The 22866-nt window shown below is 39.3% G+C and overlaps 1 protein-coding gene across 1 annotated transcript in view; it reads right to left on the bottom strand.

Moving 5' to 3' along the window:
• The window catches only part of iars1 (isoleucyl-tRNA synthetase 1), a 51292-nt gene that overhangs the window by 14287 nt on the left and 14139 nt on the right, over positions 1–22866 (bottom strand). The window contains exons 8-19 of the mRNA NM_001097221.1: positions 22742–22829; positions 22144–22204; positions 21571–21666; positions 20058–20180; positions 17394–17485; positions 16671–16769; positions 9572–9698; positions 8868–8941; positions 7449–7643; positions 6248–6334; positions 5047–5130; positions 1416–1560 (exon numbers count right to left, since the gene is read on the bottom strand). Of these exons, the coding sequence (NP_001090690.1) occupies positions 1416–1560; positions 5047–5130; positions 6248–6334; positions 7449–7643; positions 8868–8941; positions 9572–9698; positions 16671–16769; positions 17394–17485; positions 20058–20180; positions 21571–21666; positions 22144–22204; positions 22742–22829 (1271 nt within the window). The remainder of the gene's footprint in view (positions 1–1415; positions 1561–5046; positions 5131–6247; positions 6335–7448; positions 7644–8867; positions 8942–9571; positions 9699–16670; positions 16770–17393; positions 17486–20057; positions 20181–21570; positions 21667–22143; positions 22205–22741; positions 22830–22866) is intronic.

Raw genomic sequence — 22866 nt, 5'->3', positions numbered from 1 at the left:
AGTAGTAGCTATTCTGCATTGTGAGCAGTTCTTTTTTATTTGTGTATAGTTCTCTGAAGATACCTGGGAACAGATAAGATCTAACTGGTATGCTTGGTACTGCTTGGACAAACGAGTACCAAACTTTCCTATTTTTTCTCATATAGTTTGTCCAAGCATTTGGGTACCAGATACCCTTTGAAACCACATTTATTCTATACTAGAAAGGACCACTGGGAAAGTGCACTAACTGTAAAAAGAAAATATGATTAAAACAGTACAGGTATTGGATCCCTTATCCGGAAACCTGTCATTCAGAGAGTTCTGAATTATGGAAAGACCGGCTCCCATAGAGTCCATTTTAAGCAAATAATTGAGATTTTTAAAAATGATTTCCTTTTTCTCTGTAATAATGAAAAAGCACCTTGAACTTGATCCCAACTAAGATGTAATTAATCCTTATTGGATTATTTACTGTTTAAATAATTTATTTAGCAGATTTAAGGTAGGAGATTTGAATTATCGAAAGATCCCTTATCCGGAAAACCCAAGTCCCGAGCATTCAGGATAATGGGTCCCATACCTGTACAGGTATGGGACCTGTTATCCAGAATGCTCGGGACCTGGGGTTTTCCGGATAAGGGATCTTTCCATAATTTGGATCTCAACTTAAGTCTGCTAAAAATCATTTAAATATTGAATAAACCCAGTGTTGTTTTGACCCCAATAAGGATCAATATCTTAGCTAGAATCAAGTACAAGGTACTGTTTTATAATTACAGAGAAAAAGAAAATCATTTTTAAAAATTACAATTATTTGCTTATAATGGAGTCTATGGGAGACGGCCTTTCCGTAATTCGGAACTTTCTGGACAACGGGTTTCCGGATAAGGGATCCCATACCTGTACAAGTATTTGAACAGAATGCTTTTTAGATCCACATAGGCATAGTACATGGGGTAAGTGGGATGCAATGTTGTCATAAACAACTGTAGGTACCCATGGAAGAGGCACACAGCCTCATTATGATTTATTTTGGGCATTTAATACCAGAATCCATGACTGACTGCGGCAGCATTCTATAAGCAATGTACCCTCAGCATTCACCAGCCAGATGACAAGGCTATATTAAGGCTAATAACATATAAGCTGTCGGTAGGAATGCCAGTCTGTATGTGCCCTTTTTCCTATAAATACAACTGCATTTAATTTTTCTTCCATCATCACTGTCATATTTACTGGTATAAGGAACCACATATGAAATTCTTAAAACTCCATGAAAGTAATACCAAGGACACTGACTGACAGCTTTATACACTGGGTGATGGCAATTCTTAAAAAGGTAGAACCCCTGAAATCTACACTAAAAAGTACACAGTACTGAGCCTGCAGATGTATGACAATCCTATTTTAAAGCATTAGGATTCAAGGGTTACCTTGTGCAGCCTGTAGATGTTCTGCATTAAGAAGCGGTAGGCGTTGTACCAGGGAAGGAAGACATCTTTGAGCACATCCCGGACACCATCTTCTTTAAAGCGCAAGTTTTCAGCTCTAACCACTGGGGAGTTTATCAGGTACAGCCTTTAAAAATGCATGGGAGACCGGCCATTGGTAAGGGAATTAAATTACACCAACAGTAGTAAGGGTAAACAATATGGTGGCTCGAGGGAAAAAGGGAGATCTTTATTATAGTAGAAGTTCAGCATTGATGTATTTATATAGTTTACATACGCATTGCCTTTACTGAACTTGTTATCTGTTTCACTCTTGGGCTAATGTCTTATGGAGCCACCACCCGCAACAAAAGGGAATCGCCGGTGGAAAGGCCTACTGTCACTTTGGTTTTCCAAAGTCGCGCAAAGTTTCTTCCTGCAGGCAACTCTGCACGACTTCAGAAAACCGAAGCGACGCATAGGCCTTTCCACCGCTGATTCCCTTTGTTGCTGGTGGAAAAGCATTTAGAAGAGATCAGTCGTCCACGGTAGCAGAAACCACCGACGACTAACCTCTGCGTGGAACATCAGCCTTAGGCTGGTTGCACATGGGGAGATTAGTTGGCTGCAGTAGAGTAGCTTTATCGCATGTGACTAATCTCCCCAAAATGCCTTCACACCGGTAAGAATGTGAATCACTGGTGGGATGGAATACGCTTCACTTTGGTTTTCCAAAATCGCCTATGCCATCCCACCTGTGATTCACTTTCTTGCCAGTGGGAAGGCATTTCGGGGAGATTAGTAAAGATTTATAGTTATAATCAGCCACATGCATTCCAAGTAGAGTGTAGTCAATGTTAAAGAAGAAGGAAAGGCTAAATCACTGGGGGGCAAATGTTAGCACCTCCCCCCCATGATTGTAACTGCTTACCTGAAACCCCTGACTGGTGCTCCTGTTGGGCAAAAACTGCACCAGCCTGGGGTATAGGCAAGCGAGCGATCCTCTTCCTTCTGTCTACTTTGTTTAGAATCCCAGGGCCAACGCATATGCAGTTCAGTGAAAAAGCAGGCGTTTTTGTCAAAGTCAGCTTTTCACTCTACTGCACACGAGCAAAGATCAAAGAAGGGAGAAGGAACGCTCGCCTGCATTTTGCCCCCCACCAGTGATGTAGCCTTTCCTTCTCCTTTAAGAAGGCATCTGTTCTAATACTGGTTAACCGAATTGCCCGACTGAGTGCTGCTGAGGATTTCTGGATATCGGTCTACACCCATAATCTGTGAGGTGACAGATTCTATTCTGACAGGATTTTCAACCTGCTTTATTAACAGGACAGTTTGAAAGACAATAAGCAGGACAATGGGAATAAGCAGAAGCAGAATAGGCCAGATTCAACTAGTAGTATGGTATAATCTGCAAGCAGAACACTAGCATAGGAACTAGAGAATGTCTGCTGGAACAAAGTGCTGGAAATATGTCTCCAATACCTCCAAATTGTTTAATTAGTGAGAAATCCAGGCTATCAGACTTGTCATGTAATATTTCATTTTTGCCTTCATTATTTCAGCAAAATTACAATCTGCATCCTCCTTTGCTGACCTCTATTGTTATCAGTAGCCCAAAGCAGACCCAGACGTCTAACATACAGAGAATTCACTGCTATTCTTTCCTTTAAGGATGACAAGACAGTTATGCATTTTCCCTTGGGGTAAGGAGCCAATAAGAGATCACTATGAATGCATTCTTCCCTTTAATGGCATGGAAAGCCCTGTTGTACCCTGGAACATCAGCTCTTCCACTCATCTATATAAACAGTCCTTGACTCTATAAGGATAAAGAGCCTGGTTTTGGCAGAGGCTGAATAGCAAATGCGGGAAACAGAAGCACGAAAAAACATACAAGGCATCATTTTTCAAAAAATAAAACATAACAAATAGAATCTGTAAAGGGCAAGTAAGGTAGCACTGGCAGAAATAACTCAAGGAAATATCAAGTGGATTACTGGTGTGGTTTTCCAACCAGAAGTTTTTAAGCACAGTAGGATTGTTAAAGTACTTTTCTTAAGAAGACTAATAAAATAAACCTAATTAGTGTACAATCAAAGTCAAAGCAGGCCACATGACCAATCATGGGAATAAGAAAAAGGTACGTACAATGTATTACGAACCTAATACATTCTTGCCAAACACAGGGTTTTGGATTAGTAACATTTTGTATAGTCATTTCTAAACCAATACACCCCCAAAAGCCATAAAACTCCAGGCATTGACTCTACTGATTTAGAAAATCCACATCAAATAAATGGCATTAGGGACAGGTACAAAATAATTCATCTCTAACTGTTTGCCTGTCTGCCTACAAAGTGTTGCTGGAGTACTATACATTGCCCTGCTGCAGAACAAAATCTCTGACATGTCAGTAGAGGCAAAGGTTTCCCTATTATTAATATGTATTTATTAAGGCACCAACATATTCCACAGCGCTGTACAATAAATACCGATTTACCACATAGCAACCCACAAAGAAATGTAGCATACAGAGGAGAAGTAGTGCAAGACATCTACAATATGCATCGTATCCCTTCCACATCTGTTATATTATAAATGCCATTATTTCCAGCTATAACAGTTAATAGTAAAAACTGGATATAAAGGATGATGGACTCTCTGAGTTAGGGTGAGTCTGCACTGAGATATTGCTGCTGTAAGAAAAGAAATGCACAGTGTTTCATTCCAAAGATCCAATCCACACGCATAGGTTGTTGGCAGACAGTTGGTGTCAGATAAGGACATCTCTATACCTGAAGAAATCTCAGAGATAATGCTCTCTAATTGCTCCCAATAGGGATAGTTCTTTTAAGAGAAACAAGCACGTTTGTCTTGCATCTTTTACTTGAGAACAAAACAACTACTGAATGATGGGAAATACACTTGCATAAAATAAAGATGAAGGGTGCCCATGGGCGCCCTGTACTTACTGTAACAGCACCATTACAGCTCCATTTGTTCAACTGTATTGAGCTCTTGTAGTTGATTATAAATCTGCAGAAAGCTGCGTTAGCATTACTTACTTTTGTAAGCACTAAACTATGTGCATTCACTATCAAGGCAGTGTGTTCCTTACAACACATACTATAATATTAGCTGAATTTTAAATGTCAGAGATGCGATAGTAACCTATCTGTGTTTTTGGTGCTATTACCATCCAAGTCTAAAAATCAGATAGCAACTGCATTTAATCATTTTCCTGAGAAACATAGGAGCATGAGAATGAGGAATGGGGTAAATTGTATTGAGAGCTGGACTGAAAGCGTAGAACAAAATGCCTGCCTTTGTTTATTCACAAGCCGAGGATCAGCCCATGTGGAATTAGCCTTACTCACAACTCACTATAAACTTTAATAGTAACTCCAAGTATAATAACTTTTCATCTACAGGAAGAAACATATACATCTTGTAATTTGCACTTGTACATTTTGGAGCTCATCCACAAACCTTGCAATCAGAGACTATTGTGTCACAGCAATAGTGACCCATAGCATGTTTGATGCAATTGGGTATGCATACAATAACAAAAATGTGGCAACTTTTGCATAGAAGTCATTTATAAATTAAGAAAACTATTGTTTATTCTGACCTGAGTGCATCGGATCCGTAGCTGTTTATCACTTGCATTGGGTCAGGGTAGTTCTTCTTACTTTTGCTCATCTTTTGCCCATCGCTGAAACAAGCAAAGCAAATAAGCACATTAATATATACTGCAAAACATTGTGCTGGTACCTTATGGGTAAAATATGAACCTTAGGGCAATGAGTAATAGTTTCTAAAAGCTGAGCTATACTCTTCTGTTTCTAATATCAGAAATCTACCTCTGCCAACAATCCTGTCTTAGGTGGACTTCAACACTACTCTAAAGCTAGGAAATACATAGGAAAATAAATCCTGCCAGTTTGGCCAATATTCAACCAGACTGCTCTACCGATATGCTGGTTTCCTCTCAACTATTTGAAACTGCTTGGAATTGTGCAAAATCCAGTGGCACATAATGGTAATATTTGTTCTGATAATGAACTGAGCCAATGTAAATTTGTGATCACACATGGATTGATGACTCTCCTGTCACATCTATTGATCTAAACAAACAAGACTACTTGGGCCAGTATTGACCAATTTGGCATCCAATTTGACCAAACTGGTCAATATTCAGGCCAAACAGGTAGACCGTGTTGGCTATACCCATGTTTTTAGTAACCCTTACCAATTCACTTCACAGGCTTAGCCTACTTCATATTTTAGTTCTTCACTTACCATAGTGAGACATTAATGACAATATTTTGACAGCTGAATTAAAAGCTTTGTGGAGTATCTGTAGTTAATGTGTCAGTTTATCATTGAACATCTGAAAATCAATTCCCATCTTAGATTCTTTTTTGAATTTGGCTGAATCATGTGACTTTTGGTCATATAAACATGGAAATTAAAAAATTTTCAGTGTGTGCTGGACGTACAGTTCTCTTTGGCCCTTCCACAGCCTAATTTACACATTCAGTTGGGTATTTGTCCAAATCTTTTATGAAGTATTCAACCAAATCCCAAAACAGTCAATTGGATGCATCCCTAACATTTACAAATACACTTTCATTAGAAAACAGTTATTAAAAGGTGGCAATGTTTCTTTCCATGTGTGTAAATTTGATTAGAGATATCTGAATTAATTGTTAATAGTCTAACCTCCCAGTAAGCTTCTGGAAGTTGATCACCAACAAGCCTGCACTGGGATTTAAAGGATTAGCCAGTAACCTCCCCCCAAGACAAAGGTAACCCACTGATCTACTAACCTGGCCAGCACCAGCCCATTCACTATAACATTCTTGAAGGGAGGCTGCCCAAAGAGAGCAGTGGAAAGCACCAACAGGGTGTAGAACCTAAAAAGAAAGGTAGAAAAAACACACAGGTACAAAATGTTAGAACATATCTTTTTCAAAAAGGTTAATTTTATTGGTCTAGATCAGTGATTCCCAACCAGTGGCTCGTGAGCAACACCAACCCCTTGGATGTTGTTCCCAGTGGCCTCAAAGCAGGTGCTTATTTTTGAATTCCTGACTTGAAAAATGTTTTTGTTGTATAAAAACCATGTGAACTGCCAAACAGAACCTCCTGTAGGCTGCCAGTCCCCATAGGGGCTACCAAATAACCGCAGCCCATATTAGGCACCCAATAAACTTTTTTTCATGCTTGTATTGCTCCTCAACTCATTGTGATAGTAACTCACAGGTAAAAAAGGTTGAGGACCCCTGGTCTAGATCTAGATAAATTCACTTTGGACTGAAATGTGTCAATGCTGAATTTAGTATGAGCCATATGTGTTAACTATGAAGGCTGCAGACACCGGACAATACATACATGCTATAATACTATAAACATTTACAATGTGGTACTAACAAACTCATAGTTGAATCTTGTTCTTTATATGCGTTTGTAGGATCATAATTCCTTACCTTCATTTATTCTAGCAACAACTGATGCATGTGGCATAGAACCCAAACCCCATTTTATGGTAGAACCATAATCAGGAGTGCCAAAATTAAGCCACTGAGGTTAAATAAAAGAATTCCAAGGATAATATATAAACCTGAAACACGTGGAAAGATGTTTAGATAATGCTGAACTTGTAGAAAGTTAAGGGCAGCTACAAATTACAGGTTTTTAACAGTGAGACATTCAGGCCTATGTGTGATTAGCAGTTGTAATTTGTAGCTGGTTAGAAATGGGTTTGATTCTTTGAAGTCAGGGCAGAAAAAGAAAACAATTAAACTTCTCTTCTGCTCAACTCACTATGAAGCATAGGCCTAAAAGTGGTTTGGTTTTGTGCTTTTTAATAAAGAGTGGAATGGGGTTACCCTGAGAAACAGCAGACTGCCTCACTTACTTCCAAATAGAACAAGTTAGAATTTATTAGACTTGTTACAATCCAACTTTGTATGTAAAGTAAAACAAGATAAATTCATCCAGGAACAGCTCTGTATTGGTTGTACTTACCACCCCCTGGTTTGATCGATACCCTCCGCAATAAAGTCAGCAGGGAAACAATCTTCAAACTCTCTCCTGTTCTCAAATGGGTAGTGCACCTGTGCATAAGGCATGCTACCGCTCTCAAACCAGCAATCAAACACCTCTGTCACGCGTCGCAGGGAACCTTTCCCGCGGCGTGATGGAATAGTGAGGTGATCCACGCTAAAGGGAAAAAGTAAAAAGGCAATATCAGCAGAGGGGTCTCTAGCAGACATAGCCCAATGTTCAGACTTATGGCAAATAATTCTGATCACATGAGAAATGTAGCCCCATACATTTACTCTAAGCCATCAATTCACAAACAGTCATATACCAACCACTCAGAATAATAAAAGAGAGTCCTGCGCGTAGCTACATTAGTTGCAAATGGCAAGACTAACAGAATATAATACTTCTCTGATACCAGTTTAGCTCTAATGCCAAGTCTGGCTCTCAAGTAAATGAGTGTTAGCTTACTCAGCTGGAGAATCTGTGATATTATATTAAGCGTTGTTACGCTATATGTTAAGAATAAATATAGACAAGACATTTAGTGCTAATTACTGTACCAGCATGATTCTTCTGTACAATATTTCTGATTAAACATCTCTTTAAACAGAAAAGAGGATGAATAGCTGATGAAATGCAATCAGCAGAGTATATTAAAAACCACCAACCCACAAATTTCCCTTAATAATTCTGCTTATTTGTATGCACTTGTTATTAGTCCTGACCAGTTTTCACTGCTAACTTCCCATTGCAATCACTAAGGAGTGATTATATTGGAAGATGGACCTAAGCAACTTCATAACTGGTCTTCATTGTACTGCATGTTTTTATTCATTAGTGATTCTACTCTGCTTCTTTCGAGCCTTTAAGTGTAAAATACTAACCAGCTGACTTCCAAACTGCTTCCTGGTTGCTAGCGTATTAAGGCCCTAGCAAACAAATAGCAGTTGACATTCCATGCCCAAGAGTTGCAAAACAAAAATGTAAATGTAATGTAAAAACTTACATGGCTAGAAACATTATCAAAAGCTATCTCTTTAGTGTCGGTGGCACTGCACATGCTCAGAATGCTTTGCACAGCTCTTGAATAGCTACACTTAAAACTGTGAATTAACTACTAATTAGTCATGTGTCGTGAAATTTTTATTATATAAATTATGTTGTGAGTCAGTTCCTCAGCAGCTCAAATAACTAAGAAAGACCCTGTGCTGTGAATCTGATGAAGTGTTGTAATGATGTGGCATTTAACAGCCTAATTCTAGGCTCTTCCTTACCACATAGTTTATATAGTCTGCCTAGGAGGCTTTACCCAACTGTGTTATTATCACATGTAACATATACAAGCCTAAATGCTAGGTATGCTAATAAATGAAGTGGCCAGATTAATAGATGACTGACCTCTCCCTGTGCAGATCTGTGACTTTCGTGCCAGTTAGTTCCTCCAGTTCAGCCAGAGATCCCACACATACAACCTGGACAAAGAGAATGCATTTTACACAAATGTCTGAATTGGGAGGGCAAAGCACTTCAATAAACATGGCTATACTGTTAAACTGAACAACATTTCATAGGTATTCCAGCACAGCTGCAAGAAAAGTGGGTCAGGCCAGACATTTTCTACAGCACATACAGCAGAAAGTCATTTGAGTGCAGAGTGAGAGAAAATGAAAGCAGGGAAGATGGGAGACACTATAGCTTCAGAGCAAAAGGGAGAGAAAGGAGGCTACCAAGGATCCAGAGGGACGAAAGGCAAAATACCATATAAAATTGGAAAAAATATAACCTGAGCAAAGAAGTCAGGGGAGCAAGAATCCTGGTCATGTCATAGAGAGCAATTTACTAATGGGCATTTAAAATATTATCATTGGCACCCTTAATTCATATTTCATATTCAGATCCACAATTCACTGGCCTAAAAAGGTCACCTTCATGGACACACAAGTGGTTTTTACTTACAACAGTGTGATACTTAGCTTGCTACAGAACTGCATGCCTTCTGTCCCCCCCTATTACTAAAGCAAGTTTTCCCGATTGGATCAATAAAGTGACCGCTCAGTGCAGAGATTCAGTTATGCAATAAATACATTAGCATTACTGCTTACCTCTTCAAAGTCCTCGCTGACCCACAGAGGGATGGGGGTTCCCCAGTAACGGTTCCTGGAAATGGCCCAGTCACGTGCGTCCTTCAGCCAGTTCCCAAAGCGCTTCTCCCTCACAAACTCAGGCACCCTAGAGGACAAGTTTAATATATTATACATAAAAATGTAACTAATAAAAATTGATATAAAGGAACAATAACTGGTGTTATACACAGACACACAGCACATTTCCTAAATCCCTGTAACCCTACAGGTCTGTTCTCACACTGGGCTTCTCTATACGTGCAATACTGTGCTGGGGAACCCTTCCCTGCATTTTCTGTGCCAAAATTATCTTTCCTTCAATATATCAAAGCTCTGCCATATGTTCTTTCTTGCATACCTAACCTCTCCCTTACCCTTACATTTCTTATGGAGAGAACACAGTAAAGATTTTTGCAAGAACCGAATCGCTGGTAGCCTGGTAGGCTCTGGAAATTGTGCTCTTAATCCATTTGGCAAGAATAGTCTTGGAAGCCTGCTGACCCTAGTGCAGACCCACTATAATGACTAGGATAGCATCAGACTTTAGAAAGGCTTCTGATATTTTAGAGCTCTAACAACATCGAGAGAATGGAACGCAATCTCCTTTGAAGTCTTGACCTGTGGACAGAAAGATGGTATGACAATATCTTGATTTAAATGAAAGGCGGATACTACCTTAGGTAGGAAGGAAGGCAGAGGGTGGATCACAGCCTTGTCTTGATGAAAGACCAGGAAAAGAGAACAGCAGGAAAGGGCTGCCAGTTCAGAGACTTTCCTGGCTGAGATTATGTCCAGGAGAAAAATAGGTGAGCAGTGTGTCAGAGGCCTGAGAAAGTGGCTCACATGGAGGCCCTTGGAGGGCCGACAGAACCAGGTTAACGTCCCAACCTGGAGTGGGATGGGTATGGGCCTGCAGGCTTTGTACCTCGTCTGAAGGAAGGAAGGTGCAGCAGAGATGGGTGTCGAATCCCTTCCCTAAAAATGTCATCTTCTGAGCCGGTGTTGAGGATGGCTTTTTGAAGCCATGCTGTTACAGAGTCTGGATCACCTTGGAGAGATCAGAAAGGTTCCACTGGGGGAGGGAGCCTTGTTGAGCAGACCGTCTAGGTAGGGGGCAAGGGAAGGAGAGCCATGACTGGGGATTTGGAGGGGAGGTGGGGAGCGCTGCAACTCAATGGAATAACCATGGAGGAGAATTTCTTGAACTCATGCATCTGCAAAGGGATGAGACCACACAACCCAAAATGAAAGAAGGCGCCCACCCACCCTTCCGGCTTCGGGGGTGGGGAAACCTTCTGGATGTGGAGGATTTATCTGTGAAGACCCTGTCTGACAGAGGACCTGGCAGGTGTCTTCCCTTTTCCTCTGGAAGAAGAAGCCTTGTCTGTGGAGACTACTTGGTTTGTCCAAACCAAAAGGAAGGGAACAGAGAGGCGGGGATTTGAGGGCTGGTTCTTTGGTTTGTTTTGTGGAAGGAAGGTGCTCTTGCTTCCAGTGGCCTGGCTGATGATCTTGTCAAGTTCAGTGCCAAAAGCCAGCAGCTTCGGGGACAGGAATGGTTGTGGACTTGGCCAGACAAAAGATCGGGGGGTCTACAGTGGGGGAGAGAGACCAAAGATCAGGGAAGACTTTAGATGTCTTTTTCAGTCACTTAAAACTGATCCTGGACGGATCAGAGACGGGTGCTGCAACACTGAGAGCCTCTAAAACAGCTTCAATCAAGCTCTCTGTATCGGAAGAAGAAAGACAAGTATCTGACTCCTGTTGGGACTACTCGCCAGAAAAACACTGTCACTTGCCCCTCCTCTGCCAGTTTCAACTCATCAGAGTCCGGAAGCAAATAGGTGTAAGCATTTTTGCATCTTCAAGAAACCCCAGTGGGGGTCTGGGAAGTAAGCTGAGCCAGAAGCTTGTCTAGGGATTCAGGGAGCCTGGCCAGTCCCTGGAGATTGAAAAGTGAGCCAGCATGCTTGTGGGCCCAAGGGGGTTCAGGGACAGAGGCCACAGAACCTGTAAACTTTTCATGGAAGCCAATCAAGCCAAAAAGTAGCAAACCCTTGTACCAAACTCTGGTCTGTTAAATGGGTGATTCACCTTTAAGTTAACTTCTAGGATGTTGTAAAATGGCCATTTGTAAACATATTTTTAATTGGTCTTCATTATTTTTTTTTATATAGTTTTTGAATTATTTGCCTCTTTGCAACTTTCAAATGAGGGTCACTGACCCCAGCAACCAAAATAACTATTGTTCTGTGAGATTACAGTTTTTTATTGTTACTTTTTATATTTTATTTTTAATTCAAGTCTTCTCCTATCCATATACCAGATTCTCATTCAAATAACTCCCTGGTTGCAAAGGTATCTTGGACCCTAGCAAACAGATAAGCTGCTGCACAAAAATTGAAATAATTCAAAAACTACAAACAAAAAATGCAGATCAATTGCAAATTGTCTCAGAATATTACTTTCTACATCATACTAAAAGTTAACTAAAGGTGAACAACCCCTTTAAGCATTTGAATAGTTTTCATGAGTTCTATTCCAGCCAATGCAATACCTGCAATGGGTTTGTATGCATGGGTTTCCTACAGTTCTCGTGCATTCCAAAGCGACCAGGACAACTTAACTGATTGGTGATGAAACTGATGCGTGTTTGTATGAGTGTGTGGTTGTCTCTTTTCACTGGGGAAGAGACTGATGTGAATAATGAGCAATCACTGCAAAGTGCTGTGTAATGCATTCATGCTATATAAAGGATAATAAAAATACCGTGCCTTTATATTAGTTAGGGCCCACGCAGCCACATAAGAGCATTTCAGCCCACCAGCTCCTTATAGTTTATTTAGGTCAGCCTCCCTAACAGCACGACGACTTACAGCTTTGCCAAGTTCATTCAAAGTTTCCCTTCTTGCTTTTAATGTCAGATTGATGAACTAGTTACAAAACTAATTAGGAAACCAATTACGCAGAGATATCGTTTGCTTGGCAGAGGCACCTCATTTCTAGCGCGCTGAATGTCCCCCTAGCTAGAGAAAGAAATGGGTTATTACATGAGCTGCCAGGAAGCAGAGCGGACCTTCCTCCTCCTCCTCCTGCAGCCCTATTATTACTCTTATTCCCTCGGGTTAATCAGAGATGAAAGGCAGTGGCCTCTATTTCGGGTGCTGAAGCAGGTACTCCCGGGAACTAAACAGGGGCCCCTAATTAGGTTCATTAATTCAATTCCCTCTCTGCCTTGAAGGAATTTAGAGGACAAATTGTCCAAAGGCATGTAAAGCATTACAGGAGGGGCATAGTGCAGCGGCATCTTCACACCGCACTTAGCAGATTCAATTATGGCAGGCCTTACAGCAATATCATGCACAATATGCAACACTTCTATCTTATTCTTAATATCTTTATTTCGCAGAGAACTGCTTGTATCACACAGATTCTGTCCTACCAAAAGATTACCTTCCCAAAAAGGCTTACAATCTAACAATAACATAAGGCATCTGGAGAAGGGGAAACATATTCATGTTCTAGACACTAACAATCCCAGAGTATAAGATACCAGCAAGTGAAAAACTGAAGACTGATAGTTGTTCAGTAACTAAAGGGCTGCAAGCTGACCATTCCTGATATTAATTAATCAAATACTTGATCATTTAATAACTGTTTCTTCCCTCAAGTTAACACTGCCAAACATTGCCCCCCCCCCTTCCTTCCTAGTTGTTTAGGGTCCCCTTGAGAAAAGTAACCTAATACCCCAGGCAAAAGTCGTTAAAGGAGAAGCAAAAGGTAAAATCACTAGAGAAAGCCAAGTTGTTAGGCATCCCCCTAGTGATTCTAGTTGCTTACCTGCTAACCTGGGCTAAAGCCCCTCTTCTTGAAAGCAGATTCCAGCCCAGGGTAGTGTTTGCTGTGTGACATGCCTACATTTGTCTGGGCCCATTGGGCTGGGGTGAGCATTTACGCAGTACAGAAGTCTTTCCAGAGGTTTCTGTAGTATGCATGCACCCTCCTAGAAGCAGCAAAGGGGGCACCTGGAAGAATGATGGCAGCATGGCCTTCAACAAACAGTACCCTGGGCATCTGCATCTTTTTAAGAAGAAAAGAAAAAAACTCAGGGTATTAGGTGAGTGACTAGAAGCACTGAGGGTGGGTGCCTAACAACCCAGCACCCCCAAAAGATTTTACCTTTTCTGCTTTTTTACACAAGATGTATAATTAATACCAAATACGTTGGTCTAGTTGCTTGGGTTTAATTTACCCTAGCGACCAAGCTGCAGTTTCAGGAATATGAAGAGAATAGGGCCTGAACACAAATATAAGTGGCAAAAAGTAACAATAAAATTGTGACTCCCATGGGGAAGCAAGAAAGAGGCAAAAGAGGAAGGCAAATAATTCAAAAACTATAAAAAAAAAAAAAAAAAGTGACCAACTGAAAAGTTGCTAATAGGTCATTCTATAACTTATTAAACTTAACTGCTAAAAGCAGTGATAATATGTTACTGATCAGTAACTATTATATCACAGTGACGTAATGCCCACTTACAAGCGTGATAAAAGCGTTATATACTTAATTCAGACAGAGTTGGCATTTTTAGACAACAAATAAAAGAAGCAAGCAGACACTGCAGCTTATAGCAAATACAAAACATTAAACAGGGCTGGTGCCAAACCATTTTCCATGTACTACATAGGCTGGTCTCCTGACCTGGCCTAAAATGTTTCAGGATAAAATCTAGAATGAATGAAGATTTGCTCATATAGATAGTCCTGGAACACTAGACATTAGTAATATTATATCCAATGTTTAAAGGGATACTGTCATGGGAAAACATGTTTTTTTTCAAAATGCATCAGTTAATAGAGTTCTCCAGCAGAATCCTGCATTGAAATCTGTTTTTCATTTCGAAATTTCACATGGGGCTAGCCATATTCTTCATTTCCCAGGTTGCCACAGCCATGTGACCTGTGCTCTGATAAATTTCAGTTACACTTTACTGCTGTGCTGCAAGTTGGAGTGATATCCCCCCCTCCCAGCAGCCAATCAGCAGAACAATGGGAAGGGAGCAAGATAGCAGCTCCCAGTAGATATCAGAGTAGCACTCAGTAGTAAGAAATCCAAGTCCGGCTTGGGACTCCTCCAGTTACATGGGAGTAGAAGAAACAATAGGTTACCTGAAAGCAGTTCTAATGTGTAGGGCTGGCTCCTTCGGAAAGCTCAGACACAATGCACTGAGATGGCGCCTACACACCAATATTACAGCTAAAAAAATACATTTGTTGGTTCAAGAATAAAATGTTAAATGGTAGAGTGAATTATTTGCTATGTAAACACAGAAATTTAGAAATTTAAAGTATACCATAAAAATCATGACAGTATCTCTTTAAGCGCTAACAAGTGGCCTAAACAAATGCTGAACTTAAAAGAACAGTTCTGTGTAAAAATGAAATTGGTTAAAACAGATAGACTGCGCAAAACAAACCATATTTAAAATATAGTTAGTTAGGCAAAAATGTAATCTATAAAGGCTGGAATGGGCAGATGTCTAACATAATGGCTAGAACACTACTTCCTGCTTTCAGCTCTCTAATCTCTTAGTTAGTCAGTGACTTTAGGGGGGCACATAGGACATAACTGTTCAGTTAGTTTGTGAGCATGCAGGTCAGGTTCAAATGCAAACTAACTGATAATTATGTCCCATGTGCCCCCCTCAAGTCACTGATTGGCTACTGACTGCTAACAGCTTAAAGAGCTGTAAAGGAGGAAGTAGAGCTCTGGCTATTATGTTAGACATCTGCCGAGTCCAGTCCTTATAGATTACATTTTGTCTAACTATCTACATTGAAAACAATTTTTATTTTTCACAGTCGGTCTATTTTACCCAGTTTAATTTTTATACTGAACTGTTCCTTTAAAGAAGACTTGAACACCACCATTATAGGACAGAAATAGCCAGTATTTTGTGTCAAATGTTGTTATTTCTCAGGCTGGCCTGTTTTTTTTTTTGTTTTGTTTTGTTTTTTTTTTTTTACACAAAACTAGCTGGCAATGGATTTAGAAAGCTAGGTTTGTCAGCCCACACAAAAACTCTACCATACAGGAGCCTGATAACGTGCCAAGCTAGGCACAAATCTACAGCCTGCACAGTAAACAACTTTTCCCAGGAATAAATGCTGCAGTGTCCTTCTAAAGTGTAACATTAAGCCTGTGCCCTCATATCACCCATACGGCACTCTTACAGAAGCTGGATAAGCACACTGCAACAGGGAAACTCACTGAACTGACCTCCAGGGGGATTGTTAAAGGGGAGCTCCAGGGGGATTGTTAAAGGGGAACTCCAGGTTCCAAACCCCCACACAACACAGAAACCACTAATATACCTATCACTGTCAGCTGTTTCTTCAAAAAGTATGAATAAATAACATTTTATATGCGGATATCCAGCAGCAAAACAGTTCATCTCTTTCTGCATCATTTGAAATCCTTGCAGGGACTAAAACATTGATGATACAAATTTTAACAACTTCTCCACAGTTTACAGACAGCATGCAGGAACTACATAACCCACAATGCTTTGCACTGTGATGTTCCTTTCCTTATTGACAGGGAAATTATTCTGTAGGCTGAGGACTGTCGACAACCGTTATTTTTATTTTTTACATTTTTTTGAGTCTTAAAGTAGCCAGCTGGCACAATAGGGGCCAGGCTTAGGTAACTGTTCCAAACCATGTTATTATTATATATTATTAAACCATATTATTATATCAAAAATCATGTAAGGCTGCATATTTATTAAATGATGTATATTGCAAAGTTGCTTTGCAATTATGTTTACTTTTCAAAAAGCTTAAGTTTCCCCTTTAAATCAACTGCAGAGAAATGCTAATAATTATAGTGATATATTAGGGGTGTCTGGTCTGCATTCCTATAATTAAAACATATCCGCCAAGCAGGAATTCAGAAAGAGAACACAGTCTGTTGAAATCTTCAGTTGCTATGTTATATACATGCTATAGCCCCACTCAGCCCAGTTGTGCTGCCTGCATCAATAGATTATGTCTGACTACTTTGCAGTATGGCCCTTACCAGTAACACTGACTGTTGTTCTGAAGAAGTTTATCAACCATGTGTTCAACTCGTACAAACCAGCTGGGAACAGCCTTGTAAATAAGAGGTGTATCTGACCTGGGAAGGTAAAGCAGAAAGCAGGAGGGATGTCAGTAATGAAAACTGCAACTCTCATCAATCCTACACCTTTCTGACTCCAGCACCAGAATTAAATATTTCCTAAATATAAATACTGTAATAAATTAATAAATAATTAGCTCTGTTTAGGAAAGGGCAACTACACAATATATAATCTGTATTTCCGAATTCCCACTGCCTATTTACTTTTACGGGTATGGGAAACCCATTACCCAGAAAGTTCCGAATTATGGAAAGGCCATCTTCCACAGACTCCATTATAATTTTTAAAAATGATTTCCTTTTTCCCTGTAATAATAAGACAGTACTGTGTACTTGATCCCAACTAAGATATAATTAATCCTTATTGGAGGCAAAACAATCCTATTGGGTTTTTTCAATATTGAAATTATTTTTAGTAGACTTAAGTTATGGAGATCGAAATTACGGAAAGATGCCTTATCCGAAAAAACCCCAGGTCCTGAGCATTCTGGATAACAGGTCCCATACCTGTACACAGATCACCAAATCATCTCTATTGCACGGCCTTTCTGACTAACAATAACCCTGCTCCTGCTGTTTAGTATTCTCCCTTGTATTCCAGGACAGCGACTGTGTGCTTACCTCCAACAGAAAGGGTAGTTGTGTTTGTATGAGCTGCTGTGCACCAATCGCCCGTGCTCCTTCAGCAGCTTTATGATGTTTTTATCAGCATCCTGCAAATACCAATATGTTTGTCAAAATTGATGCTGCTTTAAACATTGTGAATACGATGTAAGAAGAAAGCATATAGTACAGAACACGTTGGAAGAAGAAAGGTCTTAAATCAGTGGAATTCTCTGTAACCAGAGAAGAGGGACCAACATCTACCAGATTAGGCCTTTGAAGGGGATGTTCACATTTAAAAGGCACCTTTCACCCTAAAATTGCTTCCCGTACCAGAGGTGCAGGCTAATAGACCCACACACTCAGGTGGGGAAACAATAGTTGCATCCACCTATTCTATGTCACACACATGCGCACAATAAGGGAGCGGGGGAGTATGGCTCATTATGTGTATGCACGCTAAATAACGTGGCCGCCGGCACCGGGAGCTCCCTCGCAGTGCGGGCAGCCTAGCACCGACTGGACTGTTGTAGAATGCACCTTTGGTGAAGCAAGCGTGACAGGTGTCCTTTAAATTAACTTTTAGCATAGACATTGATATTCTAAGATAATTTGCAATTGGTTTTCATTTTTATTTTTTGCAGTTTTTCAGTTATTTTTGTTCAGCATGTCTCGAGAATTTTAATGGTTGCTAGGGTCTTGTTTACCTTAGCAACCAGGTAGTGGCTTGAATGAGAGATTGTTATATGAATAGGTAAGGGATTGAATAGAAAGTTAAGGAATAAAAAGTAACAATAATGATAAAAAATATAAGCTCACAGAGCAGTTTTTTGGCAGCTGGGGTCAGTAAGACTCTTTTGAAAATATAGAAGAGGAATGCATATAATTAAAAAAAAAAAAAAAACCTATAAAAAATAATGAAGACCAACTGCAAAGTTGCTAAGAAAAGGACTACCCTTCAAAATCTGAATGTGCATTAAAAGTTCCCTATAGGTCCTGTCATTTTTTTTAAGACACATGGGGCAATTCGTCACTGCAACTTTTTAAAAAGGTGGTTACGGCGACTTTCCCGCCATAGGGTAATGTATAAGACAGTGTGACTAATCGCGCACAATTTTTCGTTAAGCGGATTTGGCAAAAAGTTGCATTGACTAATCATTGTGTGCGTCTTCACCCTACTGATAAGGCTGCTTAAAAAGTAATTGTTACTGGAAGTTCCTAAACCTGACTGTTTTGCCAGCCTGACTGTCCCTTCTCAGCCTGTCAGTTATAGCTTCTAATGCTAACAGCCTACTGCTGCACAAATATGGCCGCCCCCTCATAGAGGTACATGGGGATCAGATGTAAAAACATTGGGTAAATACTTTTATCACAATAAGCATAGAAAATTTTATGATAGATGTAAAAAAAAATATATATATATCTGATTTGCGGTGTCAGTTCTCTTTAATACTGAACCACCCCTTTAATAAACCATTCTTTTGTTCACAAAGGAATATCCACATAATTGAATCAGTTAGAATTCTAAGAACATAATTGCCTACTATTATTATTCTCTTCATAAATTAGGGCAAATAGGTTATCAGAGTACAAATGATGCACAGTGTATTTAATGGCACAGGCTAAGCTTTTTCCATTTCTTATAAGGTTTCAAGGTATATGCAAGATTCTATGTAGCTCTAGAAATATACGTATTAAATCAGAACATTGAATTATATTTATACATTAAATCATTCATTAAAACATTATTTATTACTGAATAATGAGTGATCTGAAAAGTCTGATCTCCTGCACAATATCTGCTCCTATATCAATGATGTACCTATGGGGATCCCTTCTGTATTAAGAAAACCTTCCTTTACTAAGGGCAGCATTTGCTCGACGTTTCTTTTGCCAGAGAATGAGAATTTTCACAGTGAAGTCATTTCTGCTTTAATTAAGATATTTGAGTATTTTGGCCGGAGGAGAGGGAGGAGCCATCCAATTGTTTGTTTGTGAGTTAAATATCCCTTTAAGGGAAGCTTGCATATCTTTCTGGAAAAGTAAAACCTATGAGACTACATTTACAAATCCAATAGGCACAAGTTCTGAAGCCCTAACTCTTGCTCTTGACTATTTTAAACACATAAAAACTGATTTACAGAAAAAGAAAAAATGTTCCAAAATAAAATAATTTAAAGTGTTTCTACAGAGATCAGGTTTGTCCTCAGCCAGTTAATTAGTTCACTTTTATTTATTATAGTGTGTAAGCCAACTTCACCGGCGGTGTTGCCCATAGCAATCAGATCTGTGCTTTTGTTGTCTAACTTGTAGGGGACTGTTAAATTCTAATTGCTGATTGGTTGCTATGGGCAACCTCGTTGGTGATTCTGGCTAACATACTATAATAAATATGCCCCTTACTAGTGATAAACTAGAGATCTGTTTTTCGGCGTTATAACATTTTAATATTCATTCTAACATTTCAATTTTCTGAAGGCAGCATTATGTATGTTACAAGTGTTACCTTACATCAGTACCGTCACAGGGCCAGAACATTAAAGGCCAGATAATCAAAGGTTGGCCGTTTCCTCTAGTCAAGCAATATTCTATTTTAGAACAACGTGAGTGAGATTGGGAAAAAAGGTGGGGAGAAGAGAGCGAGACACACACACATGCATAGGTGCAGATTCATTTTGTGACCTTGACATACTGTCCTGCAAAGTCAGTCACTTCCTTGGTGAAACAGCCAGATGCATCAACTGGGCACACAGGAACTGAATCCTTCTGGATGATATTGAAATCCATACAGACTCTGTAATCATCCTAAAAAGAGAAATTAGTATTATTTAAGTCATACTAGCAGTCAAAGCCTGTATAATGCAATACAAAGAAAGGCAGGGTTGCGTTGTTTTTACAAATGAATGATATAAGCAGGGTAAAACTGCTAAAAGCATATAAACTGATGGACAACATGCACATTTTCAGATATCTTTTGTGTGGACCCAGACTACTAAAAAAAAAAAGCCACATACCTATACCATTTACCAGTGCTGTCCATTTTATTATATGTAGTGGGGACATTATTTCTCATATAGCATGTTCAAGTGCTGGATTAAATTAAAAAAAATCACACAGTGAAGTCCATGGAGCCTCTGAGTAGACATGGGCCATAAAAATCCTCTGGAGTGCACACCCAGCCCACTGCCTCCAGTTGGACAGCAGTCCTGTATACCATAGTTATACCTATGGAAACCTATTAATGACCATTTACATTAGGCCTCTCTCAGGCTATGGAAGGTACGGAAAAGGGGTTTGTCCAGCTGGCATAATAGCTTAGAAAAGGATAAAACAGCTATATGGGCCAGCTATAATGGACAGGTCATTGCATTTATCCTCATTAAAGGTTTGGGCCATTGGTTTTAATTTGTCATGACTTTTGGAGACAACCCATTCAGAACTGCAAGCAAATCATGCAAAAAATAAATCAATTTAAAAAAAAAAAAAAATTTTCTTAAATCCTGCCAGGTTGCAACTGTCGGTTGAGTTGTTCTTGAGAAAGTCTCATATTTCTTCATCAAACTGTCCCCTTCCTAAGTCCATATCCTTTTTTCATAACACGTAGTAGGTGAATCATTAAACGAAATGAGGAAAACAAAAGAACTTTTTGTTTGATAAATTGCGGTAATAGGGAAACACTGCTTGCAGCATGGGGGCATATTCACCTCAGCTCATCAGAGGGGAACTCCCCAGTTTTTTTCACTTGTGCAGGATTTTAGGGGCATGTTTACCAAAGAGCGATTTTTTACTTTATTCCCCGTAAACCATAATTAGCTGTATTTTTACTGATTATCATGCCCCTACTGGTATAACAATCAGGCTTTTGTTGTGGAAGTACAGTATTAGGTCACAGCATTACATCTGCAGAACAGGGTTTCTGGAGACAGCACACTGGACATCGAACTGTACAAAAGAGCAGTTAGTCGAGGAAACCCTCAAAGCAATCTCTTACTTGGTTTACATAGAAAAGAGAAGTGTGAGAAAACAATATCATATTCTTTTACTCTTAGGAGTCTGTGATCCTATAACATATGCCCGCTGACGTCAAAAATAAATCACGGGAATTGAAGCCACCAGCAAACACATGATATCTTACTGCCACCTAGTGGCTATCGGTGGTATAATGCACCTTAATTAGAAAAAAAATGTTACTCACAGCTCCAAAGTAAGGTGCCTGGTGCACCACTCCTGTGCCTTCTTCAGACTTCACATAGTTATCAGTCACAACTGTAAATGCTCCTCTTTCTGATGCCTGTAAAAACATAGGAGTAAACATGAAATTTGAGATAACAACAGTACTGTGGAAGTAAAACAAAGCATATTTAAATAATCCTATTGTGGCTGTATAAAGCATATATAACCTATTTAATGGTAAGAGTTCATGTTCATGTCCATGTATTTCCCCTATAAATATGTGTAAACGAATGATGGCCCACTTAGTCTTTTTGCATAGAAATGGTTGCTGCTATATTACTTGACTAATCTGAAGAGAACCCGAGAATCCACTAACAACCACAGAAGCATCACCAACTTCCTGCTACTGGCATAGAGCCCTGTCAGCCTTGTCTTCCGCCTAGCAGTATTTATTTGAACAAATACAAAAGACACTTTGTGCTCAGTGTGCACTGCCTGGTGTAGAGAAAGCAATGATAGAAGGTAAACCCTGTGTATGAATATAATATGTGGTGATAAACACACATGTAGAACACATATATAACAAGAGATGTACCTTCTCAAAGTAGGGAAACAGTGGTTTGTATTTTTTTCCTTTGAGGTTATTGCCAGGAAATCTGTCCAGAGAAAAAAAACAAGTAAATAAACTAAATATAGATCTATGCCTTCAGAAAAGTTCTCTGGAAAGAACAAAAACTGCAACCTATACCTAAATAGAAGAAGCTATGTATCCAAGCTTACATTATCTTCCATGTAGTTTACTCATCAGATCAGTCCCACTATATTTTGACCCATGCAACTATGCCTAACTTGTAATCTGCAATCAGTTGATCCAACACCATCCTCCAAAATCTCCCATGTAGTTAAGCTCTTTTTTCTACCACTGTTATAAAATATATTTAAAGATACACTTATTCAATCAATAATGTAAAGATATTTATTTAATAACCAAAAAAGATTATTAATTATGCAAATTGTACTACTCTAAAGTTGATATAACATAAAACAATACATTTCTCTGTGTGTGTGTACACACACATACAAGATTGCCTGAAAATGTTACATATTAAGTTGGTAATTATTTATCACAAAACCCTGCAGTTTATGATTATTATCAGTAGTAGTAGTAGTAGTAGTAGTAGTAGTAGTTGTACCTTTCCAAAATGTCATATTCATTTTCAGCTTTGTACAGAGCAGACAGCCTGGCTTCCATCAGTATATACACATTTCCATTGGATTTATCTAGGAGACAAACAAAACTCATAAGTAGAACTGTAAG

This window comes from Xenopus tropicalis, chromosome 4 (genome assembly GCF_000004195.4).
Source record: "Xenopus tropicalis strain Nigerian chromosome 4, UCB_Xtro_10.0, whole genome shotgun sequence".
In the NCBI taxonomy this organism is placed as follows: Eukaryota; Metazoa; Chordata; class Amphibia; order Anura; family Pipidae; genus Xenopus; species Xenopus tropicalis.
The sequence above is the reverse complement of the archived record's forward strand: the minus strand, read 5'-3'. Positions and strand labels throughout refer to the sequence as shown.